The sequence below is a fragment of the Notechis scutatus genome, chromosome 3, assembly GCF_049901735.1.
Source record: "Notechis scutatus isolate UNSWTSFEM ecotype Mainland chromosome 3, rNotScu1.2, whole genome shotgun sequence".
Lineage (NCBI taxonomy): Eukaryota > Metazoa > Chordata > Lepidosauria > Squamata > Elapidae > Notechis > Notechis scutatus.
The window spans coordinates 159,241,236-159,260,559 of NC_142011.1; the positions used below are offsets into that span (position 1 = coordinate 159,241,236).

The following is a 19,324-nucleotide window of genomic DNA, read 5'->3' on the forward strand; positions in this document are numbered from 1 at the left end:
AACTACAAGTAGCTAATGGGATTATACCCTAAGGGTAAGCAATTATTCCCTGTATACAGAATAAATGTGCTGAGAGAGGTGGAAAAGAGCAAATATTAAAGCAATAGGTCCAACATCACAGAGTGAAGACCAATGGAAGTAAATTGCTATAACTTCAAAAAATCATGAGTTTCTTTGCCTCGTTTTCCTCTTTCTCTGGCTGTAATTTTTGTTGACCCTCTTACACACACACACACACACACACACACACACACACACACACACACACACAATACATGCATCACACATATATACATACACGCATACATATTCATCATATTATTCCTTTCAGACAAATCAATGCTGTACAAAGCTCATAAAGGAATAAGAAATGGTAAGGTGAAGATATTAAAAATATGAGATGAGAAGTAGATAAGGAAACATAGTTCAAAATAGTTTTCATGCAAAACATTTACTGTAATTCTGCACCATTCTACCTTTGCAAATTATCTATGCCTCCACCTTCTGCACACTATATACTGCTTTGTAAATTGCTTTTCGTTCTTTCAATTTCTCATTTGTATCTTTTGCGTGATCATATCAACAATGAAGAACAACGATTCTCTTGATCGTTCCCTACATTTACATTCCTTAACTCTGTCTTCATGCCAAATCACTTCAACGTATCACATATGGACCGACTTCCCAGTTTTATATTTTCCTGAATAAACTGCTAGTGCAGTAAAGACCAGAATTGGGACCAGAATTTTTGTTGCTAAGCAATATGGTTGTAAAGTGCGATATTACATGACTGTAATGCTTACTTAGCAATCCCATCACTTCCCATTGCCATTGTTAACCGAAAACTGTGGATCGCTATGTGAGAATCCACATGAAGCTATGCCATTTTGTGCTTGGTCTCGCCAAACTCCATGCCACAGTAAGGAAAGGGACTGTCACCTCTTCAACGCCTTCTACTCACCTATCTTTCCCCTATTGTCTGCCCTATACACTGCCTTGTGGAGCAGCAAGGAATCCCAGAATCATGTAACTCTGGGACTGCTTGCCATGCTGCAGCTCAGGCTTCTTGACACACTATAATACTGGGGTTGTAAGAAGTCTGAGCCACAACACAGTGTGAAAATGTCAACCAGGACCATGCCACAAGCCACTGACCTAGGAAATTCTGGCTACTTCAGGAAACTCTGGCAGCAGAATCAAAGCTGTTGACCCAAGGACTGTAGGCCGGCTGCTCTGGCTTCCCTGCATTCCAACACCCCAGCTGACCTTCAGTGTGTTCTTACTCCGGCTGCTGATAAGGCATGCCCACCCTGGCTCTTCATAAAGCAGCTGATAGCTACATGATCTTTCCCAGATCTCATGAGGAAAGCCTTGGCCTTGCCTGTTCTCCAAACAGTACAGCCCATTCTCACAATGCTTCAGAAGACCTCAGAAACTTTTAAAATGCTTTCAAAGGATCGTGAAAATGGGGCACACTATTTGGAGAATAGTGCAGTTTTGAAGAGGCCTGGCATAGCCAGCAGCTGCCTGGCAGGGAGCCATGCCAGAGGAGACACTTTATCAACAGCAGAAGGAAGGCAGTAAAAGTCAGCTGGGCACAGATGGGTTCAGCAGGCATACAGAATGCATAGCAGTGGGAACAACTGAGGCTTTGCCACTGTGATGCTGGGGTGGCTGGCTGTGCTGTGGGGTTTGAGATGACATTTCTCAGTGGCAACGGTGGTGTTGGGGCTGAAGAAGAGGCCTGGGAGAAGAGGCAGCTGGTTGATATGGCTGAAAGTCCCAGGTCTCTACTTCAGCCCCAATCCTGCAACTGCCACCAAAGAGTGTTGCTATAAAGGGTGATTAAAAGAGCATGGGAAGTGGAAATAGGCAGGTGGGAGGAGTAGGTGTGGTCATAAATGGAGGCTGCCAAGCATTTGAATTTGATCACATGACTATGGATGCACCGGAAAGTCCATAACTTCTGAGACCGGACATAAGTCACTTTGTTCAGCGCTGTCATAACTTTTGAGTGATCACTGAACAAATGGTCATATGTCAATGACTACCTCTATAACAAAGCAGGCAAAAACATGCTGTTGTACACAAGCCTTTTTGTTTATTCACTTAGTATCCTACATATGGGAAACTTTGTGGGAAACAGATTAATCTACTTGCTCTAAACCTTCCCTATTGATGCATATCATTAATTCATTTTTCCTTGCCTAAAACACAAGTACCTTGTGATTGATAATTAATTTTCTAAGCCACATTCTTTGCTGCATTATACAATCTGTACAACATTTCTTATAAATTAGTTGGGGCCTCAATCCTTACTCTGCATCTTAGTATGCACAATCTGCCCAGTAAAGCATATGCAAATGGATAACCTCAACTGATAAATCTCTGCTATCATCTTATATTAGCATCAAGCCTGGAGTTGGTCATTTTAATTAAATAGATTGCAATATCACCAATGGAAACGATTTGTTTAACATGAAAATTTTTCAGGAAATTGGTCTCTTTCTTTTCATTTGTACGTCAATTCTGAAATACCTTTAATGATCAGTTCTGCATAATTTGATACTCCAACTCCTCCTTCTGTGCGAATCATGCAGCGGTAATTGCCAGCATCCCGTTTAGTAGCATTCACCACACTAAAAGAAGCTACAAATCGACGATCATTAAAAATTTTCATGTCCTTCAAAGGTGCATCCCGTACAAGCAATCCCTAATGAGAAACAAATACAACAATTTATTTTAATATATATTTTATTTGCAAGTATTTTACAATAAATATTAAGATTAATGTTGGCATGTAAACATTAAAGCATATGCATGTTTTGGTCATCCTGTTCCCCCCTTCCCCTCAAGCTTGCTGTGTTGCCTTACCACGGCAAGGTTATGGTGTTCCTGGGACGGATTAGCGAAAACTGTTGAAAGTGTATGCCAAAAGTATATATTCCCAGGGTCACCCAAAGCATGAAGCTCTTCCCAGTTGCTTAGCTAAAGCAAACAAGCACCTATAATGGGCAGCAGAGATCTAAAAAGATGCGAGAGGCAGATAATCACCTTAGTGACAATGGCAAAGACATCAATTCATATTGTGCAAGAGAAGGCACTGGTAAACCACTAATGTATTTTACCAAGAAAACCACATGAATAGAAAATATAAAATGGCCAACGTTGTATGAAGGAAGATGGGCCCCTCGGAACATACTACTGATAAGGAACAGAAGATCTTTAAGAAAACTAATAGTGTTTAAAAAACAGCTAGATTAAAGCCTTTGGAATGTCTAATACAGTAGAACCTCTGGTCATTGCTATAATTTGTTCCAAAACTTTGGTCGCAACCCAATTTGGTCGTGACCCGACCCTAATTTTGGAAATTTGGCACTGACAAAAAAAATGGCGCGAAAAGGGAAATTGGCCACGAAAAAAAAATTGTTTTAGTCAGAACCCGATTTGGTCATGATCAGAAGTGTTCGTGACCAGAGATTCTACTGTATTGTCATACAAGAAAAGAAAAAACTGAAGCTGCAAAGATAGAATCAAAGCAGGAACATGGAACATTAAAAAGCATGAAAGTGAGAAAGCTCAACACCCTGAAAGATGAAATGAAACCACTACAAATTGACATTTTAGGCATCAATGAATTGAGATGTACTGGGATTGGACAATTTCCTCTAGAAGGTTACATTGTTTACCACTCAGGATATGAAAAAAATAGAAGAGATTGTGTTGCTTTTATAGTTAGTAAGGATATAACATGAACAGCTTTTGGCTACAGTGCAATCAATGACTGAATAATATTGATTAGACTTCATGGAAATATGATGATCCTTCAGATTTATGTTCCAACTACGGATACAAAAGAGGAGGTTGATGAGTTTTATCATCAAATTCAATTTGAAATCAATGGAACATGTAAGCAAGATTCCTATCAACCGCTTTAAAGAAATAGTTGACCATCCTGGATTTTTAGAAAATGCAAGTTAACTTTTGTAATACACTTATTTATACACAAAAAATAGTTTTCTAGTTTGTTTAACTTTCTTTACAGATTAGGATCTATATTTTAGAGGATAAAAGACATCTCAGTATCAGTATTGCTTTAAATATGGTTTTCTATATTTATTATATGGGGAAAAATTTACAGCACCAATACAGGGAGTGATGGAAAAGACAGAAACAGATAATCAGAGTTGGAAGAGACCTTGTAGGTCATCTAGTCCAACCCCCCGCCCAAGCGGGAGACCTACACCATTTCTGACATATGGCAGTCTAATCTCTTCTTGAAAGTTTCAAGTGATAACGCTCCCACAACTTCTGAGGGCAAGCTGCTCCATTGGTTGATTGTTCTCATTGTCAGAAAGTTTCTCCTTATTTCCAGGTTAAATCTCTCCTTGTTCAGTTTCCATTCATTGTTCCTTGTCTGGTCTACAGGTGCTTTAGAAAATAGCTTGACCCCTTCCTCTCTCTGGCAGCCCCTCAAATATTGGAAGACTGCTATCATGTCTCCCCTGGTCCTTCTCTTCACTAAATTATCCATGCCCAGTTCCTGTAACTGTTCTTCATATGTTTTAGTCTCCAGTCCCCTAATCATCCTGATTGCTCTTCTCTGTACTTTTTCTAGAGTCTCAACATCTTTTTTATAGTGTGGTGACCAAAACTGGATGCAGTACTCTAAGTGTGGTCTTACTAAGGCTTCAAGTGCAGTGAAACATTTAAGTGAAACACTTAAGTGCAGAATGATGATTCCTTGCATTTTACTTGTTTCAACAAAGATTTTCTACCAAAAGCTTATATTTATGTCTACCAAATGTAGGCACCTCTTTTATTTTTATATATTGTATTTTAAATGCTTGAGCTATAAAAAAACCCTCATATATCAGCAGGCAAATAAACAAAAAAAAAACTTAAAAGCACAATTCATAGCAAAGACTATCCAAAACAGTATTTGGTAAAACAGAAAACAGCCTTTCTTCCATTGTGATTACTTTGGCCAACCTGAAGAGCATTATCTTAAAACTCAAGGCAGACTCATGTTGAAATTGTCCTTCAAATAGTCTAGTTCTCAACAGGCATTTTAACCATACCGAGAAAGGGACAGAACATCGCTATAACTGATTCAGAGAATGTAAGTTGTTACATACATTTGATTTGACAGCTTTGCTATGTTTTACACCAGCAGCAGTTTCTAAACTAGAGAATTTTGAAAATTTGGTTTACTGAGCAGAGAAAGAAATAAGTAAATCATATTAGCACCATCATAATTTTTTCCTCGAATATGATTACAAGTGAGAAAGCAGATAATAGATCCGATGAAGGAGCTTGTAAAAATGTTTTCTATCTCTACCCATTATGTTTTAAATCAAAATTTTAATTGCAGGTGATGCCATCATTCAATTCTGGATTTTATATGATAAAGAGTATGGAGTTAAATATAGCTCATACACTTATTGGGCTATATTCAAAAGTCAGAAGTGGAGTATGGTGCATACAGCAGTTTCCTTTAATGCTGTCTCCAGCCTCTACATTTTATTATGTACTCCCAAATCCCCTACAAAGAACCCCTGATTCTTTCTAGACAGGCTGGCTCCAATAAATGGATAAGTTCATTTGAGATGCCTGTTCCATTCTTGGACAGGAATATTTTCTTGCATGTATGCATTCATCAACCTTCCCTCCAATCCAACTGATTTGGTAAAGAAACTGCCTCGGCAAAGAAAATGAAAACTTCAAGGTTGAACTTCCTTGTACTGCAAATAACCAAGCTTAAGTAAGACCCAGGAGCCTCTGCATGGTTTAAGTGCTTAACTGTGCATACCTAATATTCTTTAAATTATGCTAGTGGGTTTTATGTTTTCAGCATTTTATCATTTAAGTTGCAAAACATACGAAGTCCAATCTTCCAGACTTTATGAAGTGGAAAGAACTAACAAAATATCAGCAAACAAAAAAGAAATGCTGAACTGAGTCTGTTAATTATGGTTGTTCAGATGTCAACATGTTGAAAGTAACCTTATTATGCTATTTATAGCTTAATAATTAATTACATAATGTCAACATTGATTGATGTACATAATTCATGATGTGAAAATTAAGAATGAACCAAATTATGCCAAATGACTGGAGACTGAAGAGTAAACAACCAATTTTAATTTCAGCAATAAATATAACAATAATAAAATAATTTAACCTGTGCAAGTGATTTTTTTCAATGCTGTCTTATTTAACGAATTGTTAAGACTTAATTTCCAAAAGCTAAAGCTCTAAAATGATAACACTTGGAAACAATTTTGAATGTGAATCTAGCTTCAAAAAGGTTTGTTTACTTTCAGTACATAATTTGTCAATATAATAAACAAAAAACCAGACTATTCATAGTTAACCATATGGATATTGGGCTGAATTGACTGAAATAAATCATGAAAAAGTGAATCAATTGGAATTAAGTGAATCTGAATTTAGCAAATAAAGTCAATTTGTCTTTATTTTTTTAAAAATATAATCATTTTGAGAATAGTTAGTTCTCAATGCGATAACTAGTAAACACCAAAATCTTAATTCTTGGTTTTTATTTATTTATCTTTGTGCTATTTCTCTCTTCAGAAGCTTTTTTTTAAAAGGTAATTACAATAGAGCATCCATGTTGCACTCTACATTGGGCTACCCTTGAAGAGCATTCAGAAGATTCAAGTGATGTGGAGTGCAGCATTGTGGGAAGTTCTTGGGGTTCCATGTTACACCAGTGCTCCACAAGTTGCATTGACTGCTGATCTGCTTCTGCAGGCCCTGTTGATAAAGGAATACTGGTTGACAGGGCCCAGAACGGCCTTTTCTGATGTGGCTTCTGCCCTTTGGAACTTCTTAATCCATGAGGTGAGATTGGCTCCTATTTTCTGACTTCCATTAAGGCTCTGAAGACTTGGCTTTGTCTGACGACTTGGGGTCCTAATAGGGAAGCATCACACTGGAGGTGCTTGATAAATTAAAAGGCAATCCCATTACCTCCCTGCACAGGATCCTTCTCTCCCCATCTTTTAACTATAATTTTACCTTGATTTGGATTTTCATTTTTATTGTTTTAGATATTTTATTGTTTAGAGATATTTATTGTTTTAGAGATATTTGTTAGACTTTTAATGTTTTAATGCTAAAGCCAGAGAGGTTTTATTACGAGATGGGTGGCAAATAAATTTAATGAATAAATAATAAATAATAACTAAATAAGTTATAATATATTTTTTAAAAAAGTTTTAAATTCTAATCTGTATTCCCCTCACCTGGGTAATTGAGATCCAGCTGGTATTCATAAATTTATATTAAGACTAAATAACATTTAATTTTTGATTAAAATATTATATCATTCTTATACAATTTACATATTTTAGAGAAAATTGCATTATTCTGTTGGAAATGTGTGCATTTTTTTTAACCATGAATCCAAATATGGAATCAAATATATCACAGTGAATATCTACATTTCCAACAGAAAAGGGTCTCCTTTTTTATCTCTTTATTATGATTTGCAGTTGGACCTCCTGACTATGAGTGAATGCAATTGTGATAGTTGCTAGACATGGGGAGATAATAATTCTTTATATTGTAGTGGTAAATGGTATGTTCTTCTAATATCCTAGCTTAACAGTAATAATTTTGCTGCTCACAGAGCATGAAAGAAGTAAGTGAATATATACATGATTTACTTATGAAAGATCAGTTTGGTACTATGAACAGAATGCAGGTGAGAAGGGACAAAGAATAAATCAAGTTTTAGGACATCATTTGACAGGATTAAAGATCAAGACTGGAAAAGTAGAGCAGGGCTGTCAAACTTGCAGCCCATGGGCCAGATGCATCATGCGTTGGCCAAGTCCATGACCAATTTAGTGAAGGGGAAAAAAGTCATGATACATCACATGATGATGCCGTGATGAAGCAAGTTTGACACCACTGAAATAAAGGGAAGGAATATTAAGTTGGTTTATTTGGTGAAGATTAAAATAGATATGATAGCGAAGCATTTTTTAATGTGCGCCAGTGTGTTCTCAGAAAAAAGTGACAATAAAAGTTATCTTATCTATTATCTCAGGTAACTTTTAATGGACTTTTGCTGAAAGGATACGTTTAACGATTTGTCTTTAGATAAGACATGAACATAGGAAGAAAAGATAACTTACGAGAAGGTAACATGTTACTAAAATTGTTTATACTTTGGATGAAAGGTAATGTAATTTCTTTATATCTTTCTTTTCTTATTCTTTACTATATTCATATTCATATTTGTATTTCTTTTGTATTTTTTCTTTATTTTCTTTTTCTTTTCTGGATCTTTTATTTCTTATTTTTCCTTTTAGTTTTTATTACTGTGGTTTTATCACTGTGGTTGCAATTTTTAATAAAACAATTGATTTTTATTTTTAAAAAAGGAGAACATTTCAGTTATTCATGGAATTGGAACAACTTCAACATCTTCACTGTTTCTGTGTTTCATTCCCAAATGGAAAGTCTAAGAACAACTAGGTGGGAATGTTGGGTTTTACATCTACTACAATTAATATTACAATTAGTACAGTTAATACTAAAATCTTTCTAAAAAAATTTACATTTGTTGTTCCCTCTGAAACAAGTATTATCTTATCTTATCTTATTATCTAAAATCAAATATTTTTACTTCCCACAGGTTAGATTTAGAAGAGGAATACAATAGTCAAAGTGAATTAGTTGACCTGGCCAATACCATATTCCTTCCCATATCTACCCACAATGTGGAAGAGGTGAGAAAGTCTAGCTCAATAGGTGATCATTTCCTGTTTTTCTCCTTCTTTGAACTACCTAATCAGACTACTGGGAAAAGAAGAACCACCCTGAAAGAGTTGTTAGTAGGTTCTACTTAGGAGTTCAATTCAGACTCAAAATGTTATTGGCTTGGAAGGGAAGCATGCTTGAGTCTGTATCTGAACCCTTTTTATAAACAATACATGCAATATTATTTTAAGCAGTCTGTTATTTCAGAACATTTCTAAAATAACTTACACTTATGATCAGGGGTGGGATACGACAGCGTTAACTACCAGTTCGGGATTTACAAGCTTCCCTGCACGCTGTGAGCCATGCACCTAAATCGTCATCGTCGTACAATGATGTAAATCGTCATCATCATACTGTGTGCAGAGAAGCAGCCTTTGAAACAGCCCTCTTTTCCTGCTTTTTTAACTGCAGTTGTGCCTCGTTCGGCAGCTGAAGTTGAAAAATCAGGAAATAAAGATCAGGTAAGAGCCCGGGTGGGTGGGTCGGCAAAAACCATCAGCAGACATAGAACCAGTTCTATGTCTGCTGCTCTTCAGAGCTACCGTTCTACAGAGGTGGACAGAACCAGCAGAAACTCACCCCTGCTTATGATAGTGAAAGAAAAAGTTCAGATAATAGATCTATTTATAAACATTAATTCAATAGAAAATGTTCCAGACTATTTTGTAATAAATAGTGTATTACATTATAATGCAGGTTCAATTACTATTTATTTAAGGTAAATAAAAGGCAATTTTGCTTAAACAGACAAGTGAGAACAATAAAAATAATAGTACTATAATCTCAAGGAAACCGCTTAACAGAGTTCATGTTTTTACTTTTAAAACAACTTCCCAGAGCAGCTTTTATGACTAAGTCATTTTTCCCCTTAGAAATGAAAATGACATGTGCTTTGCATATATTAGCATTTTCAGGAAGCTGTTTTTATTTGCTTTTGACTTTAAGGTTTTCTTTCCTTCTTTATTTCATATTAGTCCAATTGAAATAATTACATTTTAACACAGAATATTTAAATGATATTATTTTGCTGTGGTTACATCCAACTTATAAACATACGAAGAAAGAATATTCACTAAATCTCTATAAGAGCTGGAAATCTAATGACCATGTGTCTCCAAAAGTGCACTTATTCCTCATACATATTAAACAAAAACAAAAACAGATAAGAAGAAACAACACAAAAAAGAGTATGGAAGTGAAAGGTTTTTTTTACAGATGTTCTAGCTCAGGAGTGTCAAATTCAAGGCTCAGGGGCCGGATCTGGCCTGCAGGGTACTTAGATCTGGCCCATGGGGCTGCCCTGGAAACAGTGAAGGACTAGCCCATCGTGCCTCTGCCAGTGAAAATGGAGCTCGGGAGGGCCACATGCGATCCTCCCGAGCTCAGTTTTCACTGGCAGAGGGTTGCAGGAGGCCATCACAGCCAAAAATGGAGCTCAGCGGCACATTTTCTCTGGCAGAGCACTCAGGCCACCATAGGAGCCCCCGACACATGTGATGTTGAGCTGGCCACACCCATCTCACCCCTTGGAGGTCAAACACAATGCTGATGCAGCCCTCAATGACATCGAGTTCGACACCCCTGTTCTAGCTTCTAAAAACCAAATTATGTTATCAATTTAATCAGAAGTATTAGTATAGTATATTATGTGACTCTTGTCAGGGCTTCTTGGCATAGTTTCAGTACCAAATCAAACATATTACTTAAACATTGTCTTGTTGAATTTGATAAGCTGATGCCAATTATATCTATAAATAAGATCAAAACCTGCAAAAAACAATTGACATGACATAGCACTCCTTTAAACAAATATTTTCCCGCAAGAGAGAACAGACACAACACATTGTTTGTACAGATATTTCTGAACCAACCCAGATTTTTATGGTCTTCAAAGAAAAGTTGAAACTATACAGACTCTCCATTTACTCTTCCCTGAGCTGGATAAAATATATCACTTTCTATCAAGAGCAAAAATAATACTTTAGAATTAATGTATTTTAAAATGTAAAAAAAGGTTCCAGTGGTCTTTGTAATAGAAGTTCTTTTACCAACTACTTCACATTTTTCACTGCCAGCTTCAGGCAAAACAACTCATTCACTTCAGACTGTCAAAGACAAGAGCAAAATAATTAAGCTTCCCCAATAACTTTTAGCACTGCTTCATTTTCTAAATAAATAAACTTTTCCTTGATGAGAACTTTCCTGAAGCTTTTCATTTCTTAATTTTATTTCTGCTCTCTATATTTGGTGAAAACTGGCAGTATTTTAAACCCATTTGCATGTCTGCAGTTAATCTGCATAACTGCAACTTGCAACTCTCCTCTCATTATAAATTACACTAAGTTAAGTATATTTGGAAATATAATATCCCAGTGAGTGATTTACTGCAACCATTGCAACCATTTTTTCTTGGGTGCTTATCCCATTACTATGTGAGTGCAATTTAAACCTGTTAAATACAATGAGAGGTTTTATTTTGCTCATTAACTTAAAGAAATAATGATAGCATTCTGCTTTTGCTGCAGTTCATGCATCCAATATTTCCCTAATATTTATTTCTGATTTGTAATATAACATGTTCTCAATATTAGAGCATTACCTTTAATGTAGTTTGGTGATGGCAAACCTATGGCACACATGCCAGAAGTGGCATGCGAGAAGTCGCCCAGAAGAGCCCCACTACACATGCACGTGGGTCGCCCGCCTGACAGCTGATTGTCGGGTATCTGGCACGCATGCGTGGGGGGCGTGGGAGACGCACGAGGCATGCGGGGGGGGTCTCGCATGCATGTGCAGAGACAGGTGGTGTGTGCGGGGGGATTGCGTGCAGGGAACATGGGAGGACAGTGTTGTGGTTAGTTGGCAGCAGGTGCAGATGGCCGAGAAGAGTGAGGACTCAGATGAGGGGCCAGGACCATTAGGGAGTGGACTGCTGCCTTCAGAGATTGTGGGGGCTGGCAGCAGCGATGAGGAAGTTCCCGAGGAGCCTGTGCCAAATGTGCATGCGTGCAGGATAGCTCGCAGGAAAGAGCAGCTACAACAGCATGGGAGACTCGGGAGTAAGGCTGCAAGGTAATGGCCCCTCCTTCAAGAAGATAAAAGCCAGCTGTGAAACAAACATTCTTTGCAGAAGGCAAAGATGTTTTGAAACTTCAGCCTCATGGATATTCCAGTATCCTAAATTTGTATTTGAAGATTCTTGTATTGCAAATTATTTCTTGTCTGTTATCTTTTGGCAGTCTCGCACAGTTTGGCAAGGCTTGTGCTTATCACAGCTAATCATTTTGCAAAAACATTAAAAGGTTTCTGTTCCCTTTGGATTGTGTTTGATTTGGTGGTCAGAACAGACAGTGCACATTGCCTTCTGGGTGCTGGCATGTGAGTAGGTGCGCAATTTTCACCACAGGAGCCGAAAAAGGTTAGCCACCACTGATCTAGTTGTATGAAGTACTAATTTTTCTATGTTAAAAAGATACTATACAATACTCTATATGTAAAGCAGTTTGAAATCTGCTTAACAAAACTTCCAAAACTTCCAGCTCTAGGTGAAGATACTACATTAATTGAAGGCTACATCTTGACTAGCAATTTATACATAACCAGAAAAAATGACAAGTTAGTACCCCTGTAGTATTGTCCTCTATAGCGTTGTGAGTGGTATTATATAAATAGTGTAGGTTCACCTTATTTAAGACGTATCTCAAAATTTAAAGCTACCAGATAGCTGATGGTTTCATTTCTTATTTCTGTTTCTAAATGTTTCTAAACTGATTTCACTCCCAACAACCACCCAATGAACATATTTGTAGCCCACACATGAAATGCCTTCTGCTTCTATGAACTTTCTAACAGCAACCTTTTCATTTTATTCAAAGTACAATCTGTTTTGTTAAATACATTCAATGTTAACAAAATAATATGCTTTTAAATCTGTTTAATCATAAAAATAAACCTGTTTTGCCAATGAAACTTCCACAGATAAACAGCAGATGTATTGCAGTGTTTTCAGAATTTTGCTTTCAAAAATATTTTGGTAGTCAGTTAAAAAGGTTGTATTTCAATTTCTATACAAATTAACATACGTATATGAATCTGAAAATAAAATAGCTATTCCTTATATATTTATTTGGCAAATTTAGATGGCCCCCATCTCACAAACTAGTGACTTTGAGTTGTATACAAATAATAAATAATAGTTATTATATACACAACAATGTGAAATCACAGCTGCCAGTTTGTTGCATATGTTGGCCTTCATATGCAACGTTTATCCCAAGAACCTAGAAGGTAATCATGTATCGGCATAGTATACGTGTGTGGATCAAAATGATGTGGCCTCTTGTAATTGACAGATGTAAATTTTGTTAATGTGTAGATTATGTCTAAGTGTCATTGAAGACTAATTGGTATAGGTAACCAGTGTGCCGATAACCACTGGGACCACCAACGTTGGTTTATGTCATATTTTATCTTCAATTTTCAGATCCTGATTTTGTGATCTCCAATATTTTGTCTTCTATTTTACTACCCCCTGGTATTGATGTGTCAATTATCCATTCCTTTCAACCACGGTTAAATATGATGTGCCAAGCCAAGACTTTATCAGTTTCTATTCAGAAATCCCATGATATTTTAATCTGCTCATTTTCAACTATTTTTTTCCAATTCTGTGTTCCATCAATTTTTGCTTACAGGAAAACAATATTTTTTACAGACGTTGCAATAGATCCTTTAATCTGCACATTATCATTTATAATAATTGTATGTGATCTTCTGGCACAAGGTGAGTATATGATCTGCTGTTTCTTCTGCTTCTTTGCACAACCTTCATTTTGAATCATTTGATAATCTTTGAATTAAAATGCTAAAAATCCTTATATTATTTATCAACTATTGGATTTCTACTTCTGATTGTCCATATAAAGCAAATGTGACGTATTATTAGCATTTTTTTGCTACTTGATAGTCAAGATTTTTTTCTTCAAAATCACTGAAATTGGGATCACAGCAGTGATAAATAGTAAGAGTAATAATGAATCATTCTACATGATCCTCTTAATGTTGGCAAGTCAGTATTTTTCCGTTCATTTTTTCATTTCCAACCACCGATTCTGCTTTCTACTGCTTCATTATTTTTTCTATAAACATTCTTACTGACACCAATTGTTTCCAAGCATCTGATGATCTAACTATATGGTAATGAATCAAATACCTTTTTATAATCAATCCACAACATACAGCATGTAAATTGGTATTTCCGCTTTTGCAGTTCTCCAAAACTGTTTCATCAATTAAAAGTTTATTTTTCCGCTTTTCCTTTATTTCCTTTTCTCTTCTACTAAAAGGATGTTATTTTCTTCCAAGTAGTCTTGGATGTAATCAAATTATATTATGTAATCTTGGATGTTGTCCCTATTATGCCTGTAATTAAAATATTGGAGGCAAGCAAGTTATCAGGCTATAGTTTCTTGGTGTCATCACTTTTGCTGGGTCTTTCAGAATTAGGTATATATGGTCAGGTACCTGTCATTGATGTCTTCTGTATAGAATACTTGGCTATACTATTTAGCTATAATTGGATGTAAATTAGTCAGATACTTGAACCAAAAGCCATACAATTGATCATTTCTAGGAGACATCCAGTTTTTCATTCTTTTTACTCCATTTTTAACCATTTCTGCTGTTATTGTTATTTCTTCCATTTAATTTTTACCATAATCATCTTCAAATTCCTTTATCCAGCCAACATTTTTAATACAGCTTTTTTTAGTTTTCTAGAACTCTTTCCAAAATTGAGATTGATGTATAAGAAGGACAGTACTATAGGAACTATCTGATATAAGACCCTTGTCACGTGCTCATTTCAAGCAGAAATTAAGGCCTCAAATGAATAGCTTACTATGTTTCCAGGAAAAACCTAAGAGCTCACTGAAATACCTCTGAGTCCATTACATATCTGGAACAGACAGATCTAATACATTTTCAATTCCACCCCCATCCCTGCCTACTGAAAACAAATAACACCTGTAAACTGAAAAGCAATCAGAGAACAATCTGTTCCTGATCAAGTTCATGTTGCAACTACCCAGAGGAATAAAACAATTTAATAAGCAACCCACAGCATCCGTTGGGCCTTCAATAATTTGGGACAGATTCATGGTTTCCAGTGGCCATGAACTTCTGAGTTGCTTCTGATTCAATACCACCAGAGGGCAAAAGTTAAAATCCTCAAGGCCTCAGAGAGTTAACTGCCAGTTACAATGGAATTGGACTACTGAGGCAGGTAACTACTTTGCATCAGGGATGCTGAAACAATAACACACTTAACTATTCCTTGAAAACTAACTTTAGCTATTAAATCTAGTACAGTGGTACCTCGATACTCATCATTCATTGGTTCCGGGAAAAATAAAAAGTACTAAAAATGATGAGTACCAAACAAACTACATGGCTTACCACATGACTTAACAATTGTGGCAAAAAAAGGTAATGAAATGGGGCAAAACTCATTTAGCACACTTTTCACTTAGCAACACAAATTTTGGGTTCAATTGTGGTCGTAACTCAAGGACTACCTGTATAGCAGGCCTGCCAAACTGGCGGCCTGCTGACCAGATACATCACAAACAGGTCATGTCCAGTATGCCTCCGCAAAGGCAAAAAATGTCGTGATCTGGCCCCATGATGCGATCAAGTTTGACACCTGTGCTACATAGCCTAAGTTAACTGTAGCTATGCCATAGGTAACGTTCTTTGCAAATGGTAGTATCATTTTTCCAAATAAGGCTCACTTAGCTTTGACAAGCCAAGCAGCATGTTGTTAAAACAGAAAAATGGGAAGAGTGGTTTAAACAGACATTTAATCTAAAATGTTATGAATACTAGTACTAAAATCATTTGGATTTATTCTGAAAACATTAGTTTGATTGTATTAGACTTTAAAATCCCAAGTTCCAAATACTATACAACTATGTCATAATAATTGTATAGGAAAATACAGAATGAAATTGTATAAGAGTAATTATTAATAAATAATTTCACAGTAATTTATAAGACAGTTTGATTTGAAGGTACGATGCCTAAAATAAAACTGATGCATCCAACAATTTTAGCATGCACCCCCCCTGGCAATAATTCTTCTTCGAGATACACCTGTTTTAAAAACAGGCTTTACTAATTTTAGATATTTGTAGAAACATTACAATTGTAAACCTGATGTCCCCCGCCAACATATATTACTGTACATGTATATTATTTAAAGCTATTTCATACTCATTTTTCAGCATGAATAAATACAAATCAGTACAAATATTTTAACAATGTGTGTAATATATATTATAATTATGTCTGGAAATAAAACATTTCAGTTGTAGAAAAATGCAACAGAAATAGCATGAGTTATTAAGAACAGAAAATGCATGAAGCTACTAAGGTATTAAGGTACTTATTTCTTACTCATTCTCATCAGCTATGGAGAACATGAATCTGTGTTAATCATTAATCCTGCTTTATGCTCTACTGCATCACAAAAGCTTTTGGATTTCGAATCTCTTACCTTTATTTTCTTCTGTGAATTTCTGAACATGAATATGACTTGCAGTTTAATGGTATTCACTGATAGCCACTTTTTAGCTTAAGTGATTATTTTACTTTTCCATTACTAAGTGGATGCTTTTAACCTCTCTTGGTCATGTATGCTAAATAAGGAAGAGTGCATTAAAGCTGACTATGGCTCCAGTAAGAAAGAAACAGCAAGGTATCCGGCTTCAAAATAGGACTAAGAAAAAGAAGCTCAGACAGACAAGCTGCATAATGACTAAAATACAAAATCAGGTACAACTAACTTTAAATGATGTCATTAAAACAAATCACTGCCTAGCCCCACTGAAAGACTATGCTTTTTACAATGTAAAAACATGCAGGGGGAAAAAAATCAGTTTCATTAACTTGCTTCCTTCTGAACTAAGGAGCAAAAAGCCTATATTGTGCAATGATTTACTTTAAGTAACCCTCTGCCTCCATTTCTGCAGGTCAGGTATAATCTATCAATATCTGTAGTGATATACTAGTAAAGTATAGTGACCAGTCATCAATTTTCTTTTTTTTTCAGTCCTAACTGTCCAGTTCAGCTTGTGTTCAGCTAATATAATTATTATTTATTAAACTGGTATTTCACCCAACACCAGTGACTCTGGATAGTTTACAAATTGTTAAAAACATTTAAAAACAAGCAACAGAGCAAAAATATGGAAGGAAAATAAACCAAGAGGGGAACAGAAAGGAAGACAGGGGCATCCTCCCGAAATGTCTGTGCAAAGAGTCAGCTCTTTAAGACCCTTTGCAATACCAGATGGGTGGGACTGCTTAAATTTTGGGAGAGGACCTCATTCCAGAGGGCAGGCAGTATAACAAAGAGGCGTATCGTTCAATCAATAGAATGTGGAGCATGCTAACCTACCAGATTGAACAAGCCAGCAGATACTGCGTAAAACAGATGGTTGTTCAAATCAGCCCCATACCATGAGGGCTTTATAAGTAGCAATCAACACTTTGAATCATACCCCAAAGCAAACTGGCAATCAGTGCATCTCAAAAACCAGAAGTATGACTTGGACATACATTTCTGCCTGCCCCAACTTCTGGATGATCTTCAAAGAAGCCTCATTTAGAATATCATACACAGTAGTCAATGTGAAGAGCACAGTCTAGAAGAGGGCACAACCAGTGCACTGGGTGAAATCAAAGACTTTCCAGGCTGCAGCTGACAGCATGCTAATTAAGCCACTGTTAAATCAAGCAGGTGCTTCAAGTCTAGGAAAAAAAACCCAAATTGCTCATCTCTTTTGAATGGGAAATTTCCAGCCCATCCTCAGTGCTCCCTCAAACCCTATGGCACACAAGCAGTGCTGTTGCCACAATGCGCCAACTAGTCCCATTGTCTCAGTGTGCCAAAAAAAACCTAGAACTATGGTATACCAAGAAGCTCCATGCCTGCACAGCTCTGGGGCTGCTTGCTATGCTTCAACAACAGGGCTTCTTAACATGCTGAAGTTCTGAGGTTGTAAGAACATACACAATCATTTTGTTTTCCTATTTAAATACAATTTCCATATATTGGTGTACAATTCAAGTAAGTTTTCCAAAGGTGCATTATTATTTTATTTTTAAAAAAACTTTACTTATGGTGCTCCTTTATAAGAAATAGCATGAGATTAAAAAAAAACTAGGTATCTTCCAGGGAATGGTGAAGATTTATGTTAACGTACAGTAGTCCTAAACTTACTACTATAACTGAATAATGGTTGTAAGACATTGCAGTTGTAAGTCAAGATATCCACATGACTGGAAACAATTTTCTGGCCTTTTTTGTGATGTCTGTTAAGCAAACCTATACTTGTTAAACAAACACTGCTATCACTTGATTGCGTAGTGTCAGGAAAAACTGGCAAATATCATGTAACCACAGAATGCCACAACTGATTCTAAAGATGATCCACCTAACATGTGGTCGCTTGTCTGGGAGAAGGCAGCATGAAATCATTTACAATGAACCAAGATGCTTTACGGGCTGTTAAGCATCCGTTTCCACGGGTGTCATAATGTTGAACAATTGTAAAATGACCAGTTGTTAATCAAGAATACCTGTAATCTCTTTCCCCCTGCTTTTAATCATTGGAATGAAAATAGAAAAATTACTAGTGCCTATTTTGTTTGTTCTCATTTGCCATACAGTCTTCCTTGGCTTTTGGATAGTCATAAACCTATTACATTTTCAAAAATATCACTTTGGTAGGAGAGAAAGAAAAGGAAAACAACTAAGATTACCTGTAGCCAAAGCTTGTTTCCTTGAACAGTCCTACCATTGGCGGTGCAATGAAAAGTAGCAAACTGGCCAGCGTTGACTTCTACACTTTGGAGGCGCAAGAAATGGGGTGTGCTGGCTGTTGAAAATAGAAAAGAGGCAAAGGGAGAGTTATATTATTACCAATAGTAATAGCACTTAGATTTATATACTGCTCCCTAGTGTTTTACAGCACTCTCTGATTTACAATGTCAGCATATTGTTCCCAACAATCTAGGTCTCATTTTGTTGACCTCGGAAGGATAGAAGGCTGAGTCAACCTGAAGCCCGTCAGAATTGAACTCCAGACTGTGGGCAAAGATAGCCTGCATTACTACATTCTAACCAGTACTCCATCAGTGCTCCTATTAATCCCACATTATTCTAATCGTCTTTTCTGATTCAATTTTTCTAAGCAATTTTTCTAATTGCTTTCACAGAATAGTAAAGTTGGAATGAGCCAGTCAAATATCAGTAAAAGAATTCAAATCCTATTTTGTTTAAACATGTGAATAACATATTTATATTGTAAGCCAAGAAATCCTAATTGAAATCAATATTAAAATATTTATTTCTAATTATTTATAATATTGTATATTATAAATATATTTTACATTGAGATTATTATTATTATTATTTTTACAAAAATCTAAGTTCTAATGAAATAACAATATTAGCTTTCTG

At 36.2% G+C, this 19,324-nt stretch overlaps 1 protein-coding gene across 21 annotated transcripts in view; it reads right to left on the minus strand.

The window, feature by feature from the left end:
* The window catches only part of PTPRM (protein tyrosine phosphatase receptor type M), a 483,430-nt gene that overhangs the window by 270,754 nt on the left and 193,352 nt on the right, over nt 1-19,324 (minus strand). For all 21 annotated transcript variants that reach the window (XM_087961551.1, XM_026671911.2, XM_087961547.1 and 18 more), the window contains exons 5-6: nt 18,625-18,740; nt 2,539-2,713 (exon numbers count right to left, since the gene is read on the minus strand). In XM_087961551.1, coding sequence (XP_087817677.1) covers nt 2,539-2,713; nt 18,625-18,740 — 291 coding nt within the window. The remainder of the gene's footprint in view (nt 1-2,538; nt 2,714-18,624; nt 18,741-19,324) is intronic.